This window comes from Rhinopithecus roxellana, chromosome 3 (genome assembly GCF_007565055.1).
Source record: "Rhinopithecus roxellana isolate Shanxi Qingling chromosome 3, ASM756505v1, whole genome shotgun sequence".
NCBI classification, from domain to species: Eukaryota; Metazoa; Chordata; class Mammalia; order Primates; family Cercopithecidae; genus Rhinopithecus; species Rhinopithecus roxellana.
The window spans coordinates 40,651,450-40,671,513 of record NC_044551.1 but is presented as its reverse complement, the minus strand read 5'-3'; the positions used below and the strand labels follow the sequence as shown (position 1 = coordinate 40,671,513).

Here is a 20,064-nt window from a genome sequence, read left to right as displayed (position 1 = left end):
CACACATGAGGCCCACTTTCGGAGAGCGACCTGTTGAGGCTCACACATTGAGGCAAGGCACTACCACCACCCAGTGCTCTTGCAGCTCTGTCCCGGAGCACCCTGCCAGCCCCTCTCATGGACAGTCTCCTTTGTTAGCCTGACACACAGCAGGCACTTAGTCACTGGCAAATAGCAATGATGGATGGTAGTGCCTTAAACAGGATGCTGGGGATTTGGCCTGGGCTTTCTCCTCTGCTAGCTCTCTGTTGGTTTCTAAGACTGCGATTGGCTGGGTCAGATGGTACGTGCGGTCTTACACAGCTCTGGCTGTGTTCCGATCTCTTTGAAATATCCTGGTGTTTTTCCATTTTTCCAGCCACAGAGGAGCAGATGGAAACTCAGGCAGGTCTGTAGCCTGTTAGGAAGTTTGGAGAGACAGGGGCCAGTTGGGATGAAATGAGAACACAGTGCTCCTTAGGGACTTTGGGACAGTGGAGAAAAGCCTGTTATTTGATTCATTTCACTGTTTTGGTAGTTGTATGTCCTGTCCATTCCTTCCTCTGGCCCCTTTATTTGGACCAAAGGTCCCTGGTGAAATGACTGTGCTGGGTTGGTAAATGTTTGAGGCTGTTACACAATGGGAGGAGAAATAATACTGCTAAGAGTAAATGTGAAGCTGATATGGCCTTCTCATAATGGACTTGGCATGGGAAACCTGCCCCCCCTTTTATCAGCCTCCCTGTCCTCTTCTGAGAGCAGAAAGATTCACATCTTGGGCAACAACACTGCTCCCCTCACCCCTGTTCCCGCTCCCCACCTCAGTGCCCAGCTCCTGAGCACATGGTGTCAGAACTCAAATTTGAACTTACCAGTTCAAGCAAATCAACAAGTGGGAACCCTAGAGGACTTCATTCTGAAAGGCCAGTTCTCTTCTGCCTGGTATATACAGGGTGGGCTGGGAAAGAAAGAGGCCCCAGTAATCCTTCCTGAATGTACAAAGAGCCCAGAAAATGGTAAAATCAGAGGATGTCATGTTATTTTGGAGATAGGATTCTGACTTTTAGGATCATTGGGACTTTTGCAGGGATAAGGATTCTTTCTGGACCTCTTCAGTCAATTAGGTTCCACGAGTGAGCTCACATCTGAAATAGTCTTCCCAATTCATTTCTTCATTGGTTTTATATTTTTTGGCACTTATGATATGCCAGGCCCTGTGATAGGTGCTGAGGACACAGCAATACACAAGAGATGAGGCTTCTGCGATCCTTGTGCTTGCATTTGAGGGACCAAATGAACAAATAGGGAAAAAGCCAATAAAAACAAACAAGCAACAAACAAGCTAATTTTAGATTGTGAAAAGCGTCTGCAGAAAATAAAACAAGATAAGAGTGGTAGTTTAACAGAGTGGGTCTGGAAAAACTTTACTAAAACGTAACATTTAGATTGAGGTCATGGACATTGAGGCAATGGACAGGGGAGGAAAAGAGCATTCTGAGAAGAAACAGTAAGCACAAAGGTCTTCAACTGGGATCAGCCGCTGGGACACAGTTGTTAGGTTCCCCAGGCTACAAAGTGGCTAGTGTGGCTCCATCTAGGAACTTGAGTTGCCATCTCTGGCTTAAATGTTCCATTCTTTCCTGACAACCTCAGCAGCATCTTCTGAGGGTGGAGCCTTTTTGGAAGGGGTCCTATAAGGTGGACAACGCTGGCAAACCCTCTAGTCCTGTGTCCTGGGAACCATCAGCCTTGTTCAAATTCTGCAAAATACTTGAAGAGTCATGCATCTTTGGACGCCCCAGCATCAGTGACTCGGAGCTGGTTATAGCTGTCTGCTCTCTGGCCACCGTGGCTGGTGGAAACAAAAGAGCAGCAGCGTAGTCTGCACAGAGCCCTAGCAGTGCTGGGCTAAGGCCACACCTGCGGGAAGCCGCCTGCCTCTATCTGCCTTGTCTCCCACTTTGAGATAATTAAGCTTGCCTGCCAGCAGGAAGTCACTCCTTTTATTGCCTTCTTCCTCAGTGAACTCTCTGGCAGTAAAACCTGTTGGATAACCATTGGCAAGCTCTCAAAAGTTGACTGTTAGCTGCAGCTCAAATGTGGAGGGTGTAAGTTTCCGGTGGGAGGTTCAAGCTGGGGACAACTTAAAATTTTTTTACTTAAAAAAACTTTTCACTGTGGTTTCCTACATTGGTCCCAGATCAGTCACGAAGCAGTCACGACACCCTAACTAATAGCAGAGCCTCTGAAGTCCTTTTTTTTTGAGACGAAGTCTCACTCTGTCACCAGGCTGGAGTGCAGTGGTGCGATCTTGGCTAACTGCAACCTCCGGGTTCAAGCAGTTCTCCTGCCTCAGCTTCCTGAGTAGCTGGGACTACAGGCATGCCCCACCACACCCAGCTAATTTTTGTACTTTTAGTAGAGACAGGGTTTCACCATGGTGGCCTGGATGGTCTCGATCTCTTGACCTTGTGATTTAGGAACAATGCTGGGTTCACTAGCTCAGCTTAACTTTGTGAAGCCCTTACTGTGTACCAGGTGTTGTCCTAAGTGCTTTATGTGCATTAGCTCATTTAACCTCCAGAGCATCCCTATGAAGTGGTTACAATTATTAGTTATTATTTCCGTTTTACAAATACGGAAACTAAAGCTCAAAGAGGTTAAACCTCTTGCCAAAGCCACCAGAACTCCATATGCTTACAACACATCATGTATCTCATCAACTCTGGGCTTTGTTGATAACATCTATTCTGCTCATCCTGCCTTTCCCCACAAGCTTTTTGTTTTATCAGTATCTGAGAGAGATGTCTTGAAATCTCCCACTGTAATTGTAGACTTGTCTATTTCTCCTTATAATTCTGAGATTGGGTACATAAAAATAGAAAATCACTTTAACTTTCTGGTATCTCTAGTAATACTTTTTGCCTAAAAGTCTACTTGGCCTTATACTAGTATGGGGCTGCCAGTGTAGGTGATTCATGGTTACACAGTGTTTCATTTGTATCCTTTGACTTTCAATCTTTCTAATCCCCATGTGTCTCTTCTAAAAAATATATATGTATGTGTATATTTTATTTTTATTTGTATATACCCTAATGGTCCTTCTTAGTTTGGGTTTAAATCTACCATCTTTCTCTATGCTTTCTATTTGTCCCCTCTATTGTAAGTATTTGTTGTTGTTTTTCGCCTCTCCTGTTTTCCCCTGGAAATTATGCACTCTTTGACTGATATTTTTAGTGGCTGCCATAGAGATTACAATATGCATCCTTGATTTAACAAAGTCTAATATGATTTGGTTCTTCTGCCCTTTCTTAGGCAATACAAGAAAATCAAAATACTTTAATTTTATTTCTTCCACAATTTGTTAGTTATTGCTCTTGAATACTTTAATTCTGTATTTTTTTTTCTGAAAATGTCTTTTTTTTTTTTTTGAGGTGGAGTCTCGCGTTGTCGCCCAGGCTGGAGTGCAGTGGTGCGATCTTGCCTCACTGCAACCTCTGCCTCCCGGGTTCAAGCGATTCTGCTGCCTCAGCCTCCCGAGTAGCTGAGATTACAGGCGTGTGCCACGACATCTGGCTAATTTTTGTATTTTTAGTAGAGACGGGTTTCACCATGTTGGCCAGACTGGTCTTGAACTTTTGACCTCAAATGATCCGCCTGCCTTGGCCTCTCAAAGTGCTGGGATTACAGGCATGAGTCACCGCACCCAGCCTGAAAATGTCTTATTGCACCATTATTCTTGGCAGTTATTTCTGTTCACCTCTTTGAAGAGATCATTCTGCTATTTTTAAATTCCATTGTTTCTGTTGAGAAGTTGGTTGTCAATCTAATTGTTTCTCATTTAAAGATATTATGTCTTATTTCTCTTTTATCTTTGGGTCTCAGCATATTTACTTTTTCTTTTTTTTAATGGAGTCTCACTCTGTTGCTCAGGCTGGAGTGCAGTGGTACCATCTTGGCACACTGTAACCCCTACCTCCTGGGTTCAAATGATTCTCCTGCCTCAGCTTCCCAAGTAGCTGGGACTACAGACGTGTGGCACAACGTACTAATTTTTGTATTTTTAGTAGAGACAGGATTTCAGCGTGTTGGCCAGGCTGGTCTCAAACTCCTGACCTCAAATGATCCGCCCACCTCAGCCTCCCAAAGTGCTGGGATTACAAGCATGAGTCACCGCACCTGGCCAGATTTACTGTATTTCTAATCATGGATTCCAATTTATGTATTCTGCTAGGAGTTCATGGGACTTCTTTAGTATGCAAATTGGTGTCTTTAATCGGTTTTGGAAAATTCTGTTATTATTTATTCCAATATTGTTCTACTTCATTCTCTCTTTTCTCCTTCTGATACTCCAATATATTTATGTTGTACCTTGTCACTGTTTCCTCTGTCTCTCTTACCTATTTTTTTCTGTACTTTCCATCCTTTCATTTCTCCCTACTTCATTCTAAGTATTTTCCCCTGATCTTTCCCCTGATTCCAGTTTACTAATTCTCTCTTTAACTAAAGCTAATCTACTCAATTTTTAAGCGCATCTACTGACTTTTTAATTTCTATTATATTTTTCAGTTCTAGAATTTCTATTTGGTTCTCTTTGTTGTTGTTGTTTTTTGAGACAGGGTCTCACTCTGTCACCCAGACTGGAATGCAGTGGCCCAGTCATGGCTCACTGCAGCCTTAGCCTCCTGGGCTCAAGTGATCCTCCCACCTCAGCCTCCTGAGTAGCTTGGACTACAGGTGCACACCATGCCTGGCTAATTTTTAAAACTTTTTTGTGGAGATGGGATTTTGCCATGTTGCTTAGGCTAATCTTGAATTCCTGAGCTCAAGTGATCCACCTGCCTTTCCCTCCCAAAGAGGTTACAAGTAGTGGCTGGGATCACAGGTGTGAGCCACTACTTGTAACCTCTATTCGATTCTTTTAAAAAAATCTGTTTATTCTTTCTTGTAATTTCAAATTCTCTATCAAAATTCTCAAACTTGGAGTTTTTTCCTCCTTGAACATAGTAAGCAAAGTTATTTGAACTATGTGTCTGTCTGATGACTCCAATACCTGGAGCCCCAGTAGACTTTTTTTCCTATTGTCTGTTGTTTCTGATTGTTTGTATCATCCTGTCTTTTTGCATTCTTGATTAATTTTGGTTATGTGTTGGACATTATATTTGTAAACAAAACATAATTTGAGACATATCATGATGTTATTGCCTCCAGAGAGGATGTATATTTGCCTCTGCCAAGCACCTGGAGATTCCTTAATATAATTTCAGGAGCTATGATAATGCAAAGCTGAGTTGTAGTCTCTGGGAGGACTGGTATACTTCCAGTTCATCTTTAGCACTAAGGGTGCTTTTTAAGGTCCAAGCTCAAAGTGCAGAAGTTTTACTCTCCCTCTCTTGGCAGTCTTGGACTCCAGCTTTTGTCCTCTTACTTAGTCTCCTGAGTCTGTCAGAACTGCTTAGTCTCCATTCTCCAGTAGGGGAAAATGACAGGCTCTCCTCCCTGGATTTTTGCCTTCTCCCATAAAAGTGGGACCACAAAAACCTGCGTGAAGCTTAGAGTCCTGCTTTTTCTCAAGCAATGAAGACTGGAAATTCTTCATTATTTCGTTGGCTCTTAGTGCCTTCAAGCAGGTTTTTTTGGTCCCACTTTTCTAGCTGTCTTCAGTAAAAGAACTGGTCCAAATTGTCTAGTTTACCATTACTAGAATCAGAAGTCCTGATCTTTGGCCGGGCACGGTGGCCCAAGCCTGTAATCCCAGCACTTTGGGAGGCTGAGACGGGCGGATCACGAGGTCAGGAGATCGAGACCATCCTGGCTAACACGGTGAAACCCCCGTCTCTACTAAAAAATACAAAAAAAAAAACTAGCCGGGCGAGGTGGTGGGCGCCTGTAGTCCCAGCTACTCGGGAGACTGAGGCAGGAGAATGGCGTAAACCCGGGAGGCGGAGCTTGCAGTGAGCTGAGATCCAGCCACTGCACTCCAGCCCGGGCGACAGAGCGAGACTCCGTCTCAAAAAAAAAAAAAAAAAAAAAAAGAAGTCCTGATCTTTGTAGATTGCATATCTCTTCTTAATTCTGTAAATATGGAATGGCCTTTAGCTAGAAACAGTGTTTGACCTGGACTTAGAAGAAAGCTGTGGGTCTGGTATATATACTCCATGCTTATACACTGGATCTGTGTGGACTCTTTGAAGGTAGCTGTAGCATAGTGGTAAGTGCCGAATCAGGATTCCTGAGTTTGAATCCTGTTCGCTTAGCTTTATGATCAATGTCTGGCTAACCTCTCTCAGTTTTAGTTTTCATAGCTGTAAAATCCCCACATAGGATTTTTTTGAAGTTTTAATATGTTAATGAATGGGATTTGTTAAGCAAATACAAATAATACAAATTTGGGAAATAAAACAATTTATTTTCGTTTTTACAAGTTTAAGCAAATACAATTTGTTAAACAAATGCTGGCTCGTATGATCCTGTGTTTGAGGAAATAAGGGAAGTGGTATTTCACTTCTCTATGCTTCTTGAGGCACCGAGTCATAAGGAGTAAGTAATAGTAAGTCCTGAGAGAGTATCTTGCAAATACCAAGTGCTTGACACATGAATAAATGAATGAATATCCTGGACTGAGTTACTTGTCATGATAGTACTGAACCAAAACCAAAAACAATATTGTCTGGTCAGAGAGGAAAAAGTTGCTTGCTAGTGAGTCTGGCGAGTAGATAACACAGGCTTGTCGCCTTGAATCCAGTTACCCTAAAACTATAAACTTGTGGGAAATTTTAATTTATGAAATTTATATAATTTTTATATAACTAGAAAACTTGCCACATGGTGGGATTGGCTGGAACAAGGATTCTTTCTTTTGTAAAAGAACTTTTCGTTACTTAAGAAAAGTGGTCCCAGAAGTAAAACTTGGTGTTTTCTAATTAGGCAGCAGGGCTTCCCCTTTCCTGCCTAAATTGGATCAAGTGGAATATTTGATACAGGGGATGAATTTTCTACCTTTGGAAAAGTAAAATTTGACCAGGTGCGGTCGCTCATCCTTTGGGAGACTGAGGTGGGTGGATCACTTGAGGCCAGGAGTTTGAGACCAGACTGGTCAACATGGCAAAACCTCATCTCTACAAAAAAATACAAAAATTAGCCAGGCGTGGTGGTGCACGCCTGTGGTCCCAGCTACTCAAGAGGGTGAGGCACGGGTTTGCTTGAACCCAGGAGGCAGAGGATGCAGTGAGCTGAGATTGCGCCACTGCACTCCAGCCTGGGCAACCGAGCAAGACTCTGTCTCAAAAAAAATAAAAAAAAAAGTAAAAAGGTTTTTTTCCTCTTTTGTAGAAACTACATTCCTCCCTACCCCTCACATTCAGTTTTGTTAGTGGATACAAAATAGTCATTTTGGGATTACTGACTTTTCCATTAAATTGGCTAAGTTACGTAACTACCATGGACTGAGGACAAACAATGGTGTGTCCAGTTCGCAGGGCTGGTGGTGTAGGGCCTGTGACCTGATGGGATGGCGTGTTTGGTACTAGTGGCTTTTCTGCTGGTGAGCTCAGGGTTGTTTCAGTGCAGTTTCTTAAACAAACTTATACTGAACATATGTCAAAGTTTATTATTTGTTAAGGAGGCAAATAGCAGATAAAGTATGCTGGTTCAAAACAACGAGAGTTTAGGCCTGACTGATGTTTTACTTCCTATGGTCATAAAAACATCATATTCTTATCAGTGATAGGCATAAATTTGTGACATAAATGGTTTGGGCCATATCCCACATGAACCATGAATCAGAAATATCAAGCAATATATCTGTGAGGCAAATGATAAATTAATCTATGACTATTATGTTAGACATACCAATAAACAAGGTTTTACGCATTCATGCCAGAGAGGTCAAATAGAAGTCATCTAGGAGAAGCTTAGAGTCCTGCTTTTCCTCAAGCAAATATTTCTAGTGTGCAATTAAAGATGCTGAACATATGGTTTCCTTAGCTCTTACCTGGTAGACAAGATTTTTTTTCATAGTAGGGAGAGGTGGAAGCGACTGGAACCCATGTTACATGGGGAAGAAGAGCGCAATGAAGGACATGTTTGAGTATGGAGAAGAGTGAAACGGAGATAGAGCTCCCTGTGCACTCTGACACCTGATTACATCTATGACTAGCCTTAGAATCCTGGAACAGTAGCTCTGGAAGGGCCCTTGGAGACCACTGCAACTTGTGGCTTTCAAACTGTGTTCTGAGGAGCCCAGGGAGTCGAGGGGACACTGAACAGTGCTGCTGCCCTGCCGATATAAGCCCACTGCACTGAGCAGGCATGCCAGAAGACAGCTGGGAAATGTTTTTTCCAATTTTTTTCAGTTAGAAGAAAAAAACGACTTTAATTTCATAACATGTAAAGTTTGTGTGTTTTGGTGTAGTACTGTTTTTAGTTTGAGTTGCATATGTGAAGAGAGTGGGCACCCTCATCTCTAGTGCTTAGGGTCTCTGAGGATATGTATTCAGCCTTGCTGGGTAGGTAGGACTGCATGCTTCCCCCACCAGCACCCCCACTTTCCAGGCTCTACTAGAGTAGCCTTACTTTAGCTGTTGGGTTTTGGGGTTAGAAAGACCATTTTTTTTTTTTTTGAAACGGAGTCTCGCTCTGTCTCCCAGGCTGGAGTGCAGCAGTGCAATCTCGGCTCACTGCAAGCTGTGCCTCTTGGGTTCATACTATTCTCCTGCCTCAGCCTCCTGAGTAGCTGGGACTACAGGCGCCCGCCACCTACACCCGGCTAATTTTTTGTATTTTTAGTAGAGACGGGGTTTCACCATGTTAGCCAGGATGGTCTCCATTTCCTGACCTCGTGATCCACCCGCCTCGGCCTCCCAAAGTGCTGGGATTACAGGCATGAGCCACCGCGCTCGGCCAGAAAGACAATTTCATTTGCAAAAGAGTAATATTGATACAGTCTAGGATACAGGTTACAGAATAATTTCATTTATTCATCTACTTGTTCTATTTTGTTTTAGTTAGGGGCAGTGACATGATCAGATATATGTATTTGAATGATTATTCCCTCAAGGAGTAAGATGGCAGGAGGGAGAAGACCCCCTGGACCTCAGTTTCACCATCTGTGAAATGGCACTGGTTCTGGCTTTAATGTTCCAGGATTCTTGATTGTGGATGAGCCCTGAAGCCTGAGTTCCTGTATCTGACAGGCTTTGCTTATGAAAATCAGCCAGGGTGATTATGTATTCCTGGCATTTGAAGTCACAAAGACTGTTTGATGTTAATGGGTTTACAGGAAAGGGCTGTTGTGGGGTTCCTTTAGTCTAAGGCAGCTAGCTGTTGATGTAGTCAGGAGACCACAAAGAATGATTTATCCCACCCCCGGTCCTCTAACAGTTTCAGTCTCCTGTGACTCATGCTTCTGTGTCTTAGACCTTGGAGAAAGTTACTCCATTTCCTAGGCTGAGACAGGGCCAGCCTGTGCTTCTGTCTCCTCTGCAAGCCTTGGCAGATAACCCTGTGGCCCTGGGGAGCTTTGTCAGAGGCTTCTCCTTCATCTGGGAACTTGCCCAGATCTGCCCAGCCTGGCTGCAGAGCACCTGGAAATCAATTCCCAAATCTTAATGCCAGAAAAGGCCTTAGATAGAGGTCTTAAAGATTTGTTGAGTCCAGAGGTTCCCAAATCTGGCTGCATGTTGGAATCACCTGGACAATGGGAAAAAAGGGGTCCTCCTCATCCCCTTTGAGTCTAATTCAGTATGTATGGATTGAGACCCAGAAATCAGTGTTCTTTTATACTGTCTTAAGGTCACTTACCATGGTATATGGCATTTGGTGACTACTGATCTAGTCTCATCTCTTAATTTTATTTGATTTTAAAATTGTATATATGTGTTTTTACTTTTTAAGACAGAGAATTATTAAGACAAAAACAAAAAAAGCCTCTTTGTCCCCTTAACCCAGTTGGCATAAAAAATTAGAAGTAATAAATGCTCATGTTGAGAAAATTCAAATGGCATAAAATCATGTTTTATGAATGAAGAATGAAAAGCAAAACCTCTTATTCCTAGTCCAGCTCCCGAAAAGGTAACCACTATTAACACTTTTTTGAGAGTACACTCAGAAACTAATTTTCCTATATATATCCTCACCTATTTACCTACTTAATTCTACAAAATCTGAACCAAAGAAATCATCCTATATACACTGTTCTATACTTTATTTTTATTTTTTCCACTTAAAACTTTTGGAGCTCACTACAGATCAGATTCCTCTTAAATCTACCACCAGAGGCTTTGCTTTCTGCTTCTATGGGTCTGATATTTTTAGCTTCCATATATAAGTGAGAACTTGAGGTATTTGTGTTTCTGTGCCTGGCTTATATCCTGTAGCATAATGTCCTCATGTTCATCTATGTTGTTGCAAATGGCACTAATTTCCTTCTTTTCTAAGGCTAAATCGTATTCCATTGAGTATATGCCACATTATCTCTATCCATTCATGGTTGATAGACACTTAGGTTTATTCCATAACTTGGCAATTGTGAGTAATGCTGAAATAAACATGGAAGCGCAGAAATCCCTTTGACATACTGATTTCAAATCCTTTGGTTATATGCCCAGAAGTGAGATTACTGAGGTCATATAGTGACTCGATTTTCAGTTATTTGAGGAACCTCCATTCTGTTTTTCATAGTAGCTGTATTAATTAAGTAAATATTTGTAATGCATTTGGAACAATGATTGATGTGGAGTAAGCACTATATACTTGTTAAATGAATGAATGAATGAATGGGTGAGTGAATAAATACACGAAAATTGCTGCATGGCATCCCATTATATAGATATACCCTTCTTTATTTTACTATTAGTGGATACTTGCTGTGTCTATTGCCTTAACAAATAATGCAGAAAGTAACGTCCTTGTATGTATTTCTTGGGTACTCTCCTTGGGGTATGGTGATCAATACCTTACTTAGGGTGGCAGCAGTGGACATGGAGTCAAAGGCATTAGAAAGGAAAAGTTAGTGATAAGAACAGGAATAGGATTGCAATTAGGAATTTTGCTTGGAACCTAGAATCACAGAATTATTGATCTTACATTTGAAAGGAACTGCAGGAGATAATTCCAGCCTTGTGCCCTCTGGGCAGGGAATGTATTACATCGATGGTTCCCAAGCTGTGCACTGAAGTGTCCTGGGAACCCCAGTGAACTCACTAGAAGGAGGGAAGTGCTGCAGGATTTTTAAGATTTTTGACAAAAATAGTGATATTTGACATCTCTCAGACACTTTGCAAATGAGTAGCTTAAGATAGTTCACAGTTTAACACTAATCTTACTGCATTCCTTTTGTTAATGTTATAATTTGTGAAGTTGATTAAAAAAAAATTTTTTTTGAGATGGTGTCTTGCTCTGTCACCCAGGCTGGAGTACAGTGGTGTGATCATGGCTCACTGTAGCCTAGACCTACTGGGCTCAAGCAATCCTTCCACTTCCGCCTCCCAAGTAGCTGGGACCATAGGTACAAGCCACCATGCCAATCTAATTTTTAAAAAATGTAGAGATGGTGTCTTACTATGTTGCTTAGGCTGGTCTTGAACTCCTAGGCTCAAGCAATCCTCCCACCTTGGATTCCCAAAGTGTTGGGGTTATAGGTGTGAGCCAATGCCCCTGGCCTGAAGTTGATTTTTTGGTGGTTGCGTGGTATGGCACGTACTGGGCAAAAATTAATATGGAATAATAAGTGAGGATAGCATTGTCCAATATTATTCCAAAGTTTGAAAAGTTACACAGTGTCCAGCAGGTGCATATATTCCATTAGTAACTAGTTAAGAATGAAATAAAAACTTTTTTTTTCAATTTGTGTGTATTTTTTTTTTTCAAACAGCTACTAAGTTGTTAGGCCATAAATATGTATTGAATTGTTTGATTGTGTCGTCTGTGATTTCTTTCAGCAGCGTTTTGTAGGTTTTCTTGTACAAAACTCTGCTAAAAAGAAATCATAGATGATACAAACAAATGGAAACACATCCCATGCTCATGGATGGGTAGAATAAATATTGTGAAAATAACCCATACTGCCAAAAGCGATCTACAAATTCAAAGCAATCCCCATCAGAATACTACCATCATTCTTCACAGAATTAGAAAAAACAATTCCAAAATTCATATGGAACCAAAAAAGAGCCTGCATAGCCAAAGCAAGACTAAGCAAAAAGAACAAATCTGGAGGCATCACACTACCTGATTTCAAACTACACTATAAGGCCATAGTCACCAAAATAGCATGGTACTGGTATAAAAATAGGCACATAGACTAATGGAACAGAATAGAGAAACGGAAAGTAAACCCGAATACTTACAGCAAACTGCTCTTCAACAAAGCAAACAAAAACATACAATAGGGAAATGACACCCTTTTCAACAAATGGTGCTGGGATAATTGGCTAGCCACATGCAGGAGAATGAAACTGGATCCTTATCTCTCACCTCATACAAAAATCAACTCAAGATGGATTAAGGGCTTAAATCTGTGACCTGAAACTATAAAAATTCTAGAAGATAACTTTGGAAAAACCCTTCTAGACATTGGCTTAGGCAAGGATTTCATGACCAAGAACCCAGAAGCAAATACAATAAAAACAAAGATAAATAGCTGGAACCTAATTAAACTGAAGAGCTTTTGCACAGCAAAAGGAACAGTCAGCAGAGTAAACAGACACACAGAGTGGAGAAATCTTCACAATCTATACCTCTAACAAAGGACTAATATCCAGAATCTACAACGAACTCAAACAAATCAGTAAGAAAAAACCAAACAATCCCATCAAAAAGTGGGCTAAGGACATGAACAGATAATTATCAAAAGAAGATGTACAAATGTTCAAAAACATATGAAAAAATGCTCAACATCACTAATGATCAGGGAAATGCAAATCAAAACCACAATGTGATACCACCTTAATCCTGCAAGAATGGCCATAATAATAATAAAACAATCAGAAAACAGTAGATGTTGGCGTGGATGTAGTGAACAGGGAACACTTCTACACTGCTGGTGGGAGTGTAAACTAGTACAGCCACTATAGAAAACAGTGTGGAGATTCCTTAAAGAACTAAAAGTAGGACTACCTTTTGATCCAGCAGTCCCACTACTGGGTGTCTACACAGAGAAAAAGAAGTCATTATTCGAAAAAGATACTTACACACGCATGTTTATAGCAGCACAATTCACAATTGCAAAATCATGGAACAAACCCAAATGCCCATCGATCAGCAAGTGGATAAAGAACCTGTGATATATACGTAGGATGGAATACTACGCAGCCATAAAAAGGAATGAATTAACAGCATTTGCAGTGACCTGGATGAGCTTGGAGTCTATTATTCTAAGTGATGTAACTCAGGAATGGAAAGCCAAACATCATATGTTCTCACTGATATGTGTGAGCTAAGCTGTGAGGATGCAAAGGCATAAGAATGATAATATGGACTTTGTGACTTGGGGGGAAGAGTGGGAGGAGGGTGAGAGATAAAAGACTACAAATATGGTACAGTGTATACACGGGAGATGGGTGCACCAACATCTCACAAATCACCACCAAAGAACTTATGTAACCAAATACCACCTGTACCCCAATAACTTATGGAAAAATAAAAATTTAAAGGAATAAATAAATAAATAAATTGTTTGACCCTAACTACTTAATAAATTGAACTGCTCGGTATTTATTTTGACCTAGGGTGCAATTAAAAAATGACTAAGACACTAAGGATTCAGTGAATTGAAAACGATTGGGAACAGCTGATTTACATCCTTATCCATCTGAACTCTTTTAGCTGCAAATGAAAGACACCAAATGGACAATGCTTAAGCAAAAACAGGGAATTATTGGCTTGTATATCTGCAGATGGCATCAATCTTGGCTGGATTTAGGTGCTCACATGAGGTCACTGAGGCTCCATCTGTCTTTCCAGCTTTAGGACAGGCTCACCACTTTTGGGAGAGATAGCCTCAGGCCAATTTTCTCCAGACTCACATCCTTTCAATTTAGCAATCCCAGGAGAAAGGATCATCTTTCCCAAGAACTTCTGCATAAAAGCTCTGTGGGGAAGACTTTAGTTGACCTAGCCTGGGTCACTTTCCTAACTCTGATTTGTGGTTATGGAGATTTATAACGGTCAACTCTGGGTCACATACGCATCCCTGTGCTCAGATCAGTGTCCCAACTAAACCACACAGAATAGGTAGGTTCTCCCCAGAAAGGGGAGAATGGGAGAAGGGGTATAGGACCAAAAACAATGCATCTCTCATTTTACAGATGAGAGAACAGACTGATAGTATGGTAGCTTAATAGTTAAGCAGGAAGGCTTTGGAGTCCCACCCATCTGGGTTCACGTTCTTGGTCAAATTAATGATATCTTGTCTTTTAAGACTTTAGAGTCCTCATCTGTAAAATGGGTGTAATGGAAGGTAAAGGCCAAGAAACAGAAAACAACAATTATAGTCCCTGCCTTATAGGATCAGTGGTTCAAGTAAGGACTGAATGTGTTAATAGACATAAAGTGTCTAGCACAGGTCTGGCAATAGGAAGCCCTCAGTAAATGAAGCCATTGTAATTACTAATCAGGAAACTTTAAAGTTTACATATCTGGTAAGTGACCCAGGCTTCAGACTCCTGAGGGTTTCCTTCTAACCAGGGAGGCAGGGAGAGAGTACACAACAGTGATCTTCCTTTCTTGTCTGTTGCAGAGTGAAGCAACATGGATGCAGTTAGCCAAGTCCCCATGGAAGTCGTGCTTCCCAAGCACATCCTGGATATCTGGGTTATTGTCCTCATCATCCTGGCCACCATTGTCATCATGACCTCGTTGTTGCTGTGCCCAGCCACTGCAGTCATCATCTATCGCATGCGGACTCATCCAATCCTCAGTGGGACTGTTTGAGAGCCTCCCAAGAGGGCTGGGTGAGGGGTGATGACAGGCATCCTGTCCCCAGACTCTTCCTGTCTTCAGAAAAGCAGCAGGAGGGACTCTGGGGCATGGACCTGAGTTCTGGTTTTGATTCTGCCATGAGCCAGCTGTGTGAATTTGTTCAAGAGACCTAACTCTCTGAGTTCCAGGTTCCTTATCTTTCAAATGGGGATGGTGATCCCTGCCCTTCCTACCTCATAGGGGTGTGAGAACCACCTGCCTTAGTGGATGTGAAAGCTGTTTGTGAGCAGTAAAACTGCCACAGATATAAAGGTGTTATGCTGAGTGCTGAGAAGCTTTGAAGAACCAGAGAACCTGATTGCTGATGATGGCGTTAAAGGTGGTGAGGGAGATATTGGGGGCAGAGCAGACTTTGCCAGTGCCCCTCAGGTCAAACCAAGCCAAGAGCACCCTGTCCCCATTCCAAGGGGCCAGCAGCACTATGGCTGAAAGTTATTTTCTTTAAGGTGCCATTCCTTCATGTTCCTTCATGTTTTCTCAGTTTGGAAGGTGATGGGTAGAGCTTTCCAGAACCTCCTCTATTCCAGAATCTCTGCCCTTGTGTAATCTGAAGGAAGGCTGTGCCATCTTTGGGCGCTGCCAAGGGAGTTGGGGTGATGGGCTTCTTTCTGCACTGGGGTCTCACACCTGTTAGTGTTGACACTCAAGCAGTGTTGGAACATGCAGAGTGACTGAGTTCCCTGCCCAGCTTTCGGGATCTCTGGCCCCCATCCCCTTGTGTGTGTGTGTCCCTCTGCCCAGCTCCTGCTGTAATTAGCTCCACGTGTGCCCCTTCATTCCCTCGTGCCAGCCCTGCAGCCAGCCTACAGCAATTATATTTTAAGAGGTGTTCCCAGGCTTTTGGGACCTACTAAAACAATGATGGTTGTTTTAGATGTGATGATTTATATCTATGTAGAGCTGTTTCTGGACCACTCAAGCTCTTCAATACCAAAATCAGGAGCATCTTGGGATTTATTAAATTATGTAAGAAGATAGCACAGATATCGGGATATTATTGTGTGAAAATGCTGCTTTGACTTTGATGTGATCTCATTGGTGTACACAACTGATTTCCAATAAAGTGCTAGAATGTGCATGTCTGAGGTCTTTCTACACTAAGAGCAATTGTTAAACTCAGAACTCAGGTAAAAGCCTTACACTGAAGGTATGGGCCTTTGAGACAGTTTGAATATAGTAACAGAAAAGGGAAGAGAAGAATCAAATTTACTTCCAGGGCTCTAGCTTCAGCATATGGGTGCAGTTGTGCAGGTTACACACAGATAGTCCAGAGGGGAAGAACAGATTTTGAATATCAGATTCAAACAATGACAAATAAGACCATGAATTTAGTATTGGACGTGTTGCATTTGAGGTGCTTGTGATATTCAGGTGGACACATTCAGGATGCAGTTGGAGATCTGGGTCTATTCTTGGGAAAGATGTTATGTCTGGTATTAGGGTACGGGGGATTAACCCCTATGGTAGATAATGCTGTACAAGCAGATAGGATCAGAATATACAGACTTAGAAGAGTGAGATGCTAAATGCAGAACTTGGAAGACACTAAATAGGAGGGGAAGGAGAATAGAAGGGGAAAAAAGAGAGATTGGATAGGTCCTATGATATGAGGTGTTTCAACAGAGGTGGAATAATACAAACACACACACACACACACACACACACATATATATGTGTGTGTGTGTGTGTGTGTGTGTGTGTGTTTCAGTAGAGATGGGGTTTCACCATATTGGCCAGGCTGGTCTTGAACTCCTGACCTCAAGTGATCCACCTACCTCCACCTCCCAAAGTGCTGGGATTACAGGTATGAGGCACCAGGCCTGGCCCTAACAGTATTTTGTAGGTTAAGAAATGAGTAGGAGGTTAGGAAGTTGAGACAGTGAGAACAGAAACCTTTCCAGGAGTAGCACTGTAATACAGAGGTAAGAGAGGAGGGCGTCAGGGGGAAGTGGTGAAGGGGGTTTCTGTCTTAGTACATTTGGGTGGCTCTAACAAAATACTTGAGACTGGTCATTCAGAAACAACAGAAATTTACTGCTCACAGTTCTAGAGACACAGAGGTTCAAGGCACATGCTGATTTTGTGTCTGGTGAGAGCCTGTCCCTCATAGATGGTACTTTTTTTTTTTTTTTTTTTGAGACAGAGTTTTGCTCTTATTGCCCAGGCTGCGGTGCAATGGTGCGATCTCGGCTCACCACAACCTCCGCCTCCTAGGTTCAAGCGATTCTCCTGTCTCAGCCTCCGAAGTAGCTGGGATTACCAGCATGTGCCCCCATGCCTGGCTAATTTTGTATTTTTAGTAGAGATGGGGTTTCTCCATGTTGGTCAGGCTGGTCTCGATCTCCCGACCTCAGGTGGTCCGCCCGCCTCGGCCTCCCAAAGTGTTGGGATTACAGGCATGAGCCACCGTACCTGGCCTATAGATGGTACTTTCTATGTGTCCTTATGGTGGAAGAGACAAACAAGCTCCCTCAGGCCTCTTTTACATGGAAACTAATTGCATTCATGAGAGCAGAGTCCTCATGACCTCATCACCTCCCAAAGGCTTCACCGCCTTAGTACCATCACCATGGGGGTTGGGTTTCAACATACAAATTTTGCAGGGACACAAACATTCAGACCATAGCAAGGGGTTAGTTATATGTCATAAGATTCTGATTGGTTTGCTCAGCATCTCTTCCAACTGTTTTTCTGGCATGGCTTCCTGGATGGCAGAGGCTGGAAAGTAAAACAAAACAAAACTACAGTGAAAGTAAAAACCTGTATTTCTGTAACTACACTTGATAGAGATTCAAATGTGATTTAAGCTTTGCTGTTCAGATGCACATATGCCATGTTTTAGTTTGGAAACCAGTTCAGCTGGGAGAGCTAGGTAGGACAGGGTGTGAGACAATCACAACACTGGTGTGAATCCCAAAGCTGCAGCACACTCTGGAGCCAAGCCGCTTTCTCATGTCTGGATCTCAGTTGAGATGGGACAGTCCTGCAGCCCACAGCCAAGGCTGTGGCTTTCTTGTTCCCTAGCTTCCCACTTGTTACAGAAGTAGTAGCTCCCCAAGATGGCTGGTTTTGCAGTGTTGATCTGGAAGGAATTCTAGTAACCCCTGCCTTCTGTGCTCCCCCAGTCCTTTTAATGATTTTAAGCACATAATTCCCTATATTAAAGAATATTTAGGCTGGGCGTGGTGGCTCACACCTGTAATCCCAGCGCTTTGGGAGGCCGAGAGGTCAGGAGTTCGAGACCAGCCTCGGCAACATGGTGAAACCCCCCCCCCCTACTAAAAATACAAAAATTAACCGGGTGTGATAGTGTGCACCTGTAATCCCAGCTACTCAGGAGGCTGAGGCAGGAGAATCACTTGTTCCCGGGAGGTGGAGGTTGCAGTGAGCTGAGATAGTGTCACCGTTCTCCAGCCTGGGTGACAGTGAGACTCCATCTAAAAAAAAAAAGAATAAATAAATAAAGCATGTTTAATTTCCATTTGCTAGAGTATACCTTAATTGATCCAGATGGAAGAAAAATCTATTAATTCCTATCAATTAGTATCCTAGCAATTCCACTTCTAAGTCCATCATGTGATCCAGCATTATGGGGGAAAACTCTGTTAATGGGAGGCAGATGGTCTTCTAGAAGTAGAGCTGGTAATGAACTGGTGGCCTCAAGAAGAGCTCAGAGAGGTCTATTGGTGGCGATGGAATGAGAACTTTGCTTATAGTATTGCTGAAATAATACTAAAAGAATAGTGAGCATTCTGGGAGGCTAGCACAGGTGGATCACTTGAGGTCAGGAGTTCGAGATCAGCCTGGTCAACATGATGAAACACTGTCTCTACTAAAAAAAAAAAAAAGAATAGTGAGATAGTTTAGTTAGAAAATGTATAGTGTTTTTTGAAAAGAGAATGAAAATACAAATTCCGAATCCAAACTTGTTGGCCTCTTGGAAAAATAAGGGTTCTGGTAATATATATCAGAGTTTAAAAATTGTATCCATTGAAATTAGTGCTTAAATTATTTAGTTGTGTGAGATGATTTACATTTAAATATGTAAAAAATATATGTGTGCTTATAGGTAAGAACAATACATGAACCTATTTTCCATCAGCTCCCAATACATGTCAGTTCATGTTTCCACATTTAATACTTACTGAAGGTAGCAGAAGTAACATTTTGGAAGAAAAGGATGTTTGGTAAATCAGAACACTATTCCTGTAATAACTAAAGATCATTAATAACATTTCTTCCAAACTTCCCCCTTCCCAACTCCGACTCCAGAAATAATCAACTTGTTTGATAATTACTAGAAGAAAAAAAGAGAAACAATTATAGTGTTTATGCAGACATAAAGGAATGGTCTGGTAAATATTGTACAAACAATGAAATAAAACATGGCAACTAAGCACTGTCTATTGGTAGTCAACAAAAAGCAAAATACAAAATTGCACCTTCTCAACAACACCTCCAGAATTTTCATATTATGGGCTAAGGGTGATAACTAGTTGAAAAATGCAACATGAACTGCTATAGTTTTCATAGCTCTTTATGTAAGATGGAGAAAAAGTCAATGCCCATACAAAAGAATTTGAGGGTGCTGTGACTAGATATGATATTTAGAATACATATGCATCCACATCTAAACACGATGGGAAGGAGCATAGAGGAGATTATGAGAACTTTGTGAGGGATAAATATATTGTCTCGGAGTAATGGGTTGAATAGTGGCCCCGCCCAAAATTATGTCTACTTCCTAAATCCAGAACCTGTGAAAGTTACTTTGAAAAAAAAGGGGGTCTTTGTAGATGTCATTAAGTTAAGGATCTCCAGATGGGGAGGTGATCCTGGATTATCTGAGTGGGTTCGAACCCAGTGACAAGAGTCCTTATAAAACATACATGAAGGACTGACACACAGAGAAGAGGCAATATGACCATGGAGACAGAGACTGAAGTGATGTGGCCACAAATCAAGGCAAGTTTGTAGCCACCAGAAGGTGGAAGAGGTAAGAAGTACATCATCCCCTGGCCTCCAGAGGAGTGTGGCCCTGCTAACACTCTGATTTTGGACTCCTGGCAACCAACTGCATGAGTATAAATTTCTGTTGTTTTAAGC

The 20,064-nt window shown here is 41.9% G+C and overlaps 1 protein-coding gene across 5 annotated transcripts in view; it reads left to right on the top strand.

The window, feature by feature from the left end:
- The window catches only part of SMIM3 (small integral membrane protein 3), a 28,621-nt gene extending 12,585 nt beyond the window's left edge, over positions 1 to 16,036 (top strand). For all 5 annotated transcript variants that reach the window (XR_004056285.1, XR_004056284.1, XR_004056286.1 and 2 more), the window contains one exon: positions 14,717 to 16,036. Coding sequence is in view for 2 of the 5 variants with exons in the window: in XM_030926870.1 (XP_030782730.1) it covers positions 14,728 to 14,910 (183 nt within the window). In the remaining 3 variants the exon portion in view is untranslated. The remainder of the gene's footprint in view (positions 1 to 14,716) is intronic.
- The last annotated feature ends 4,028 nt before the right edge of the window (positions 16,037 to 20,064 follow it).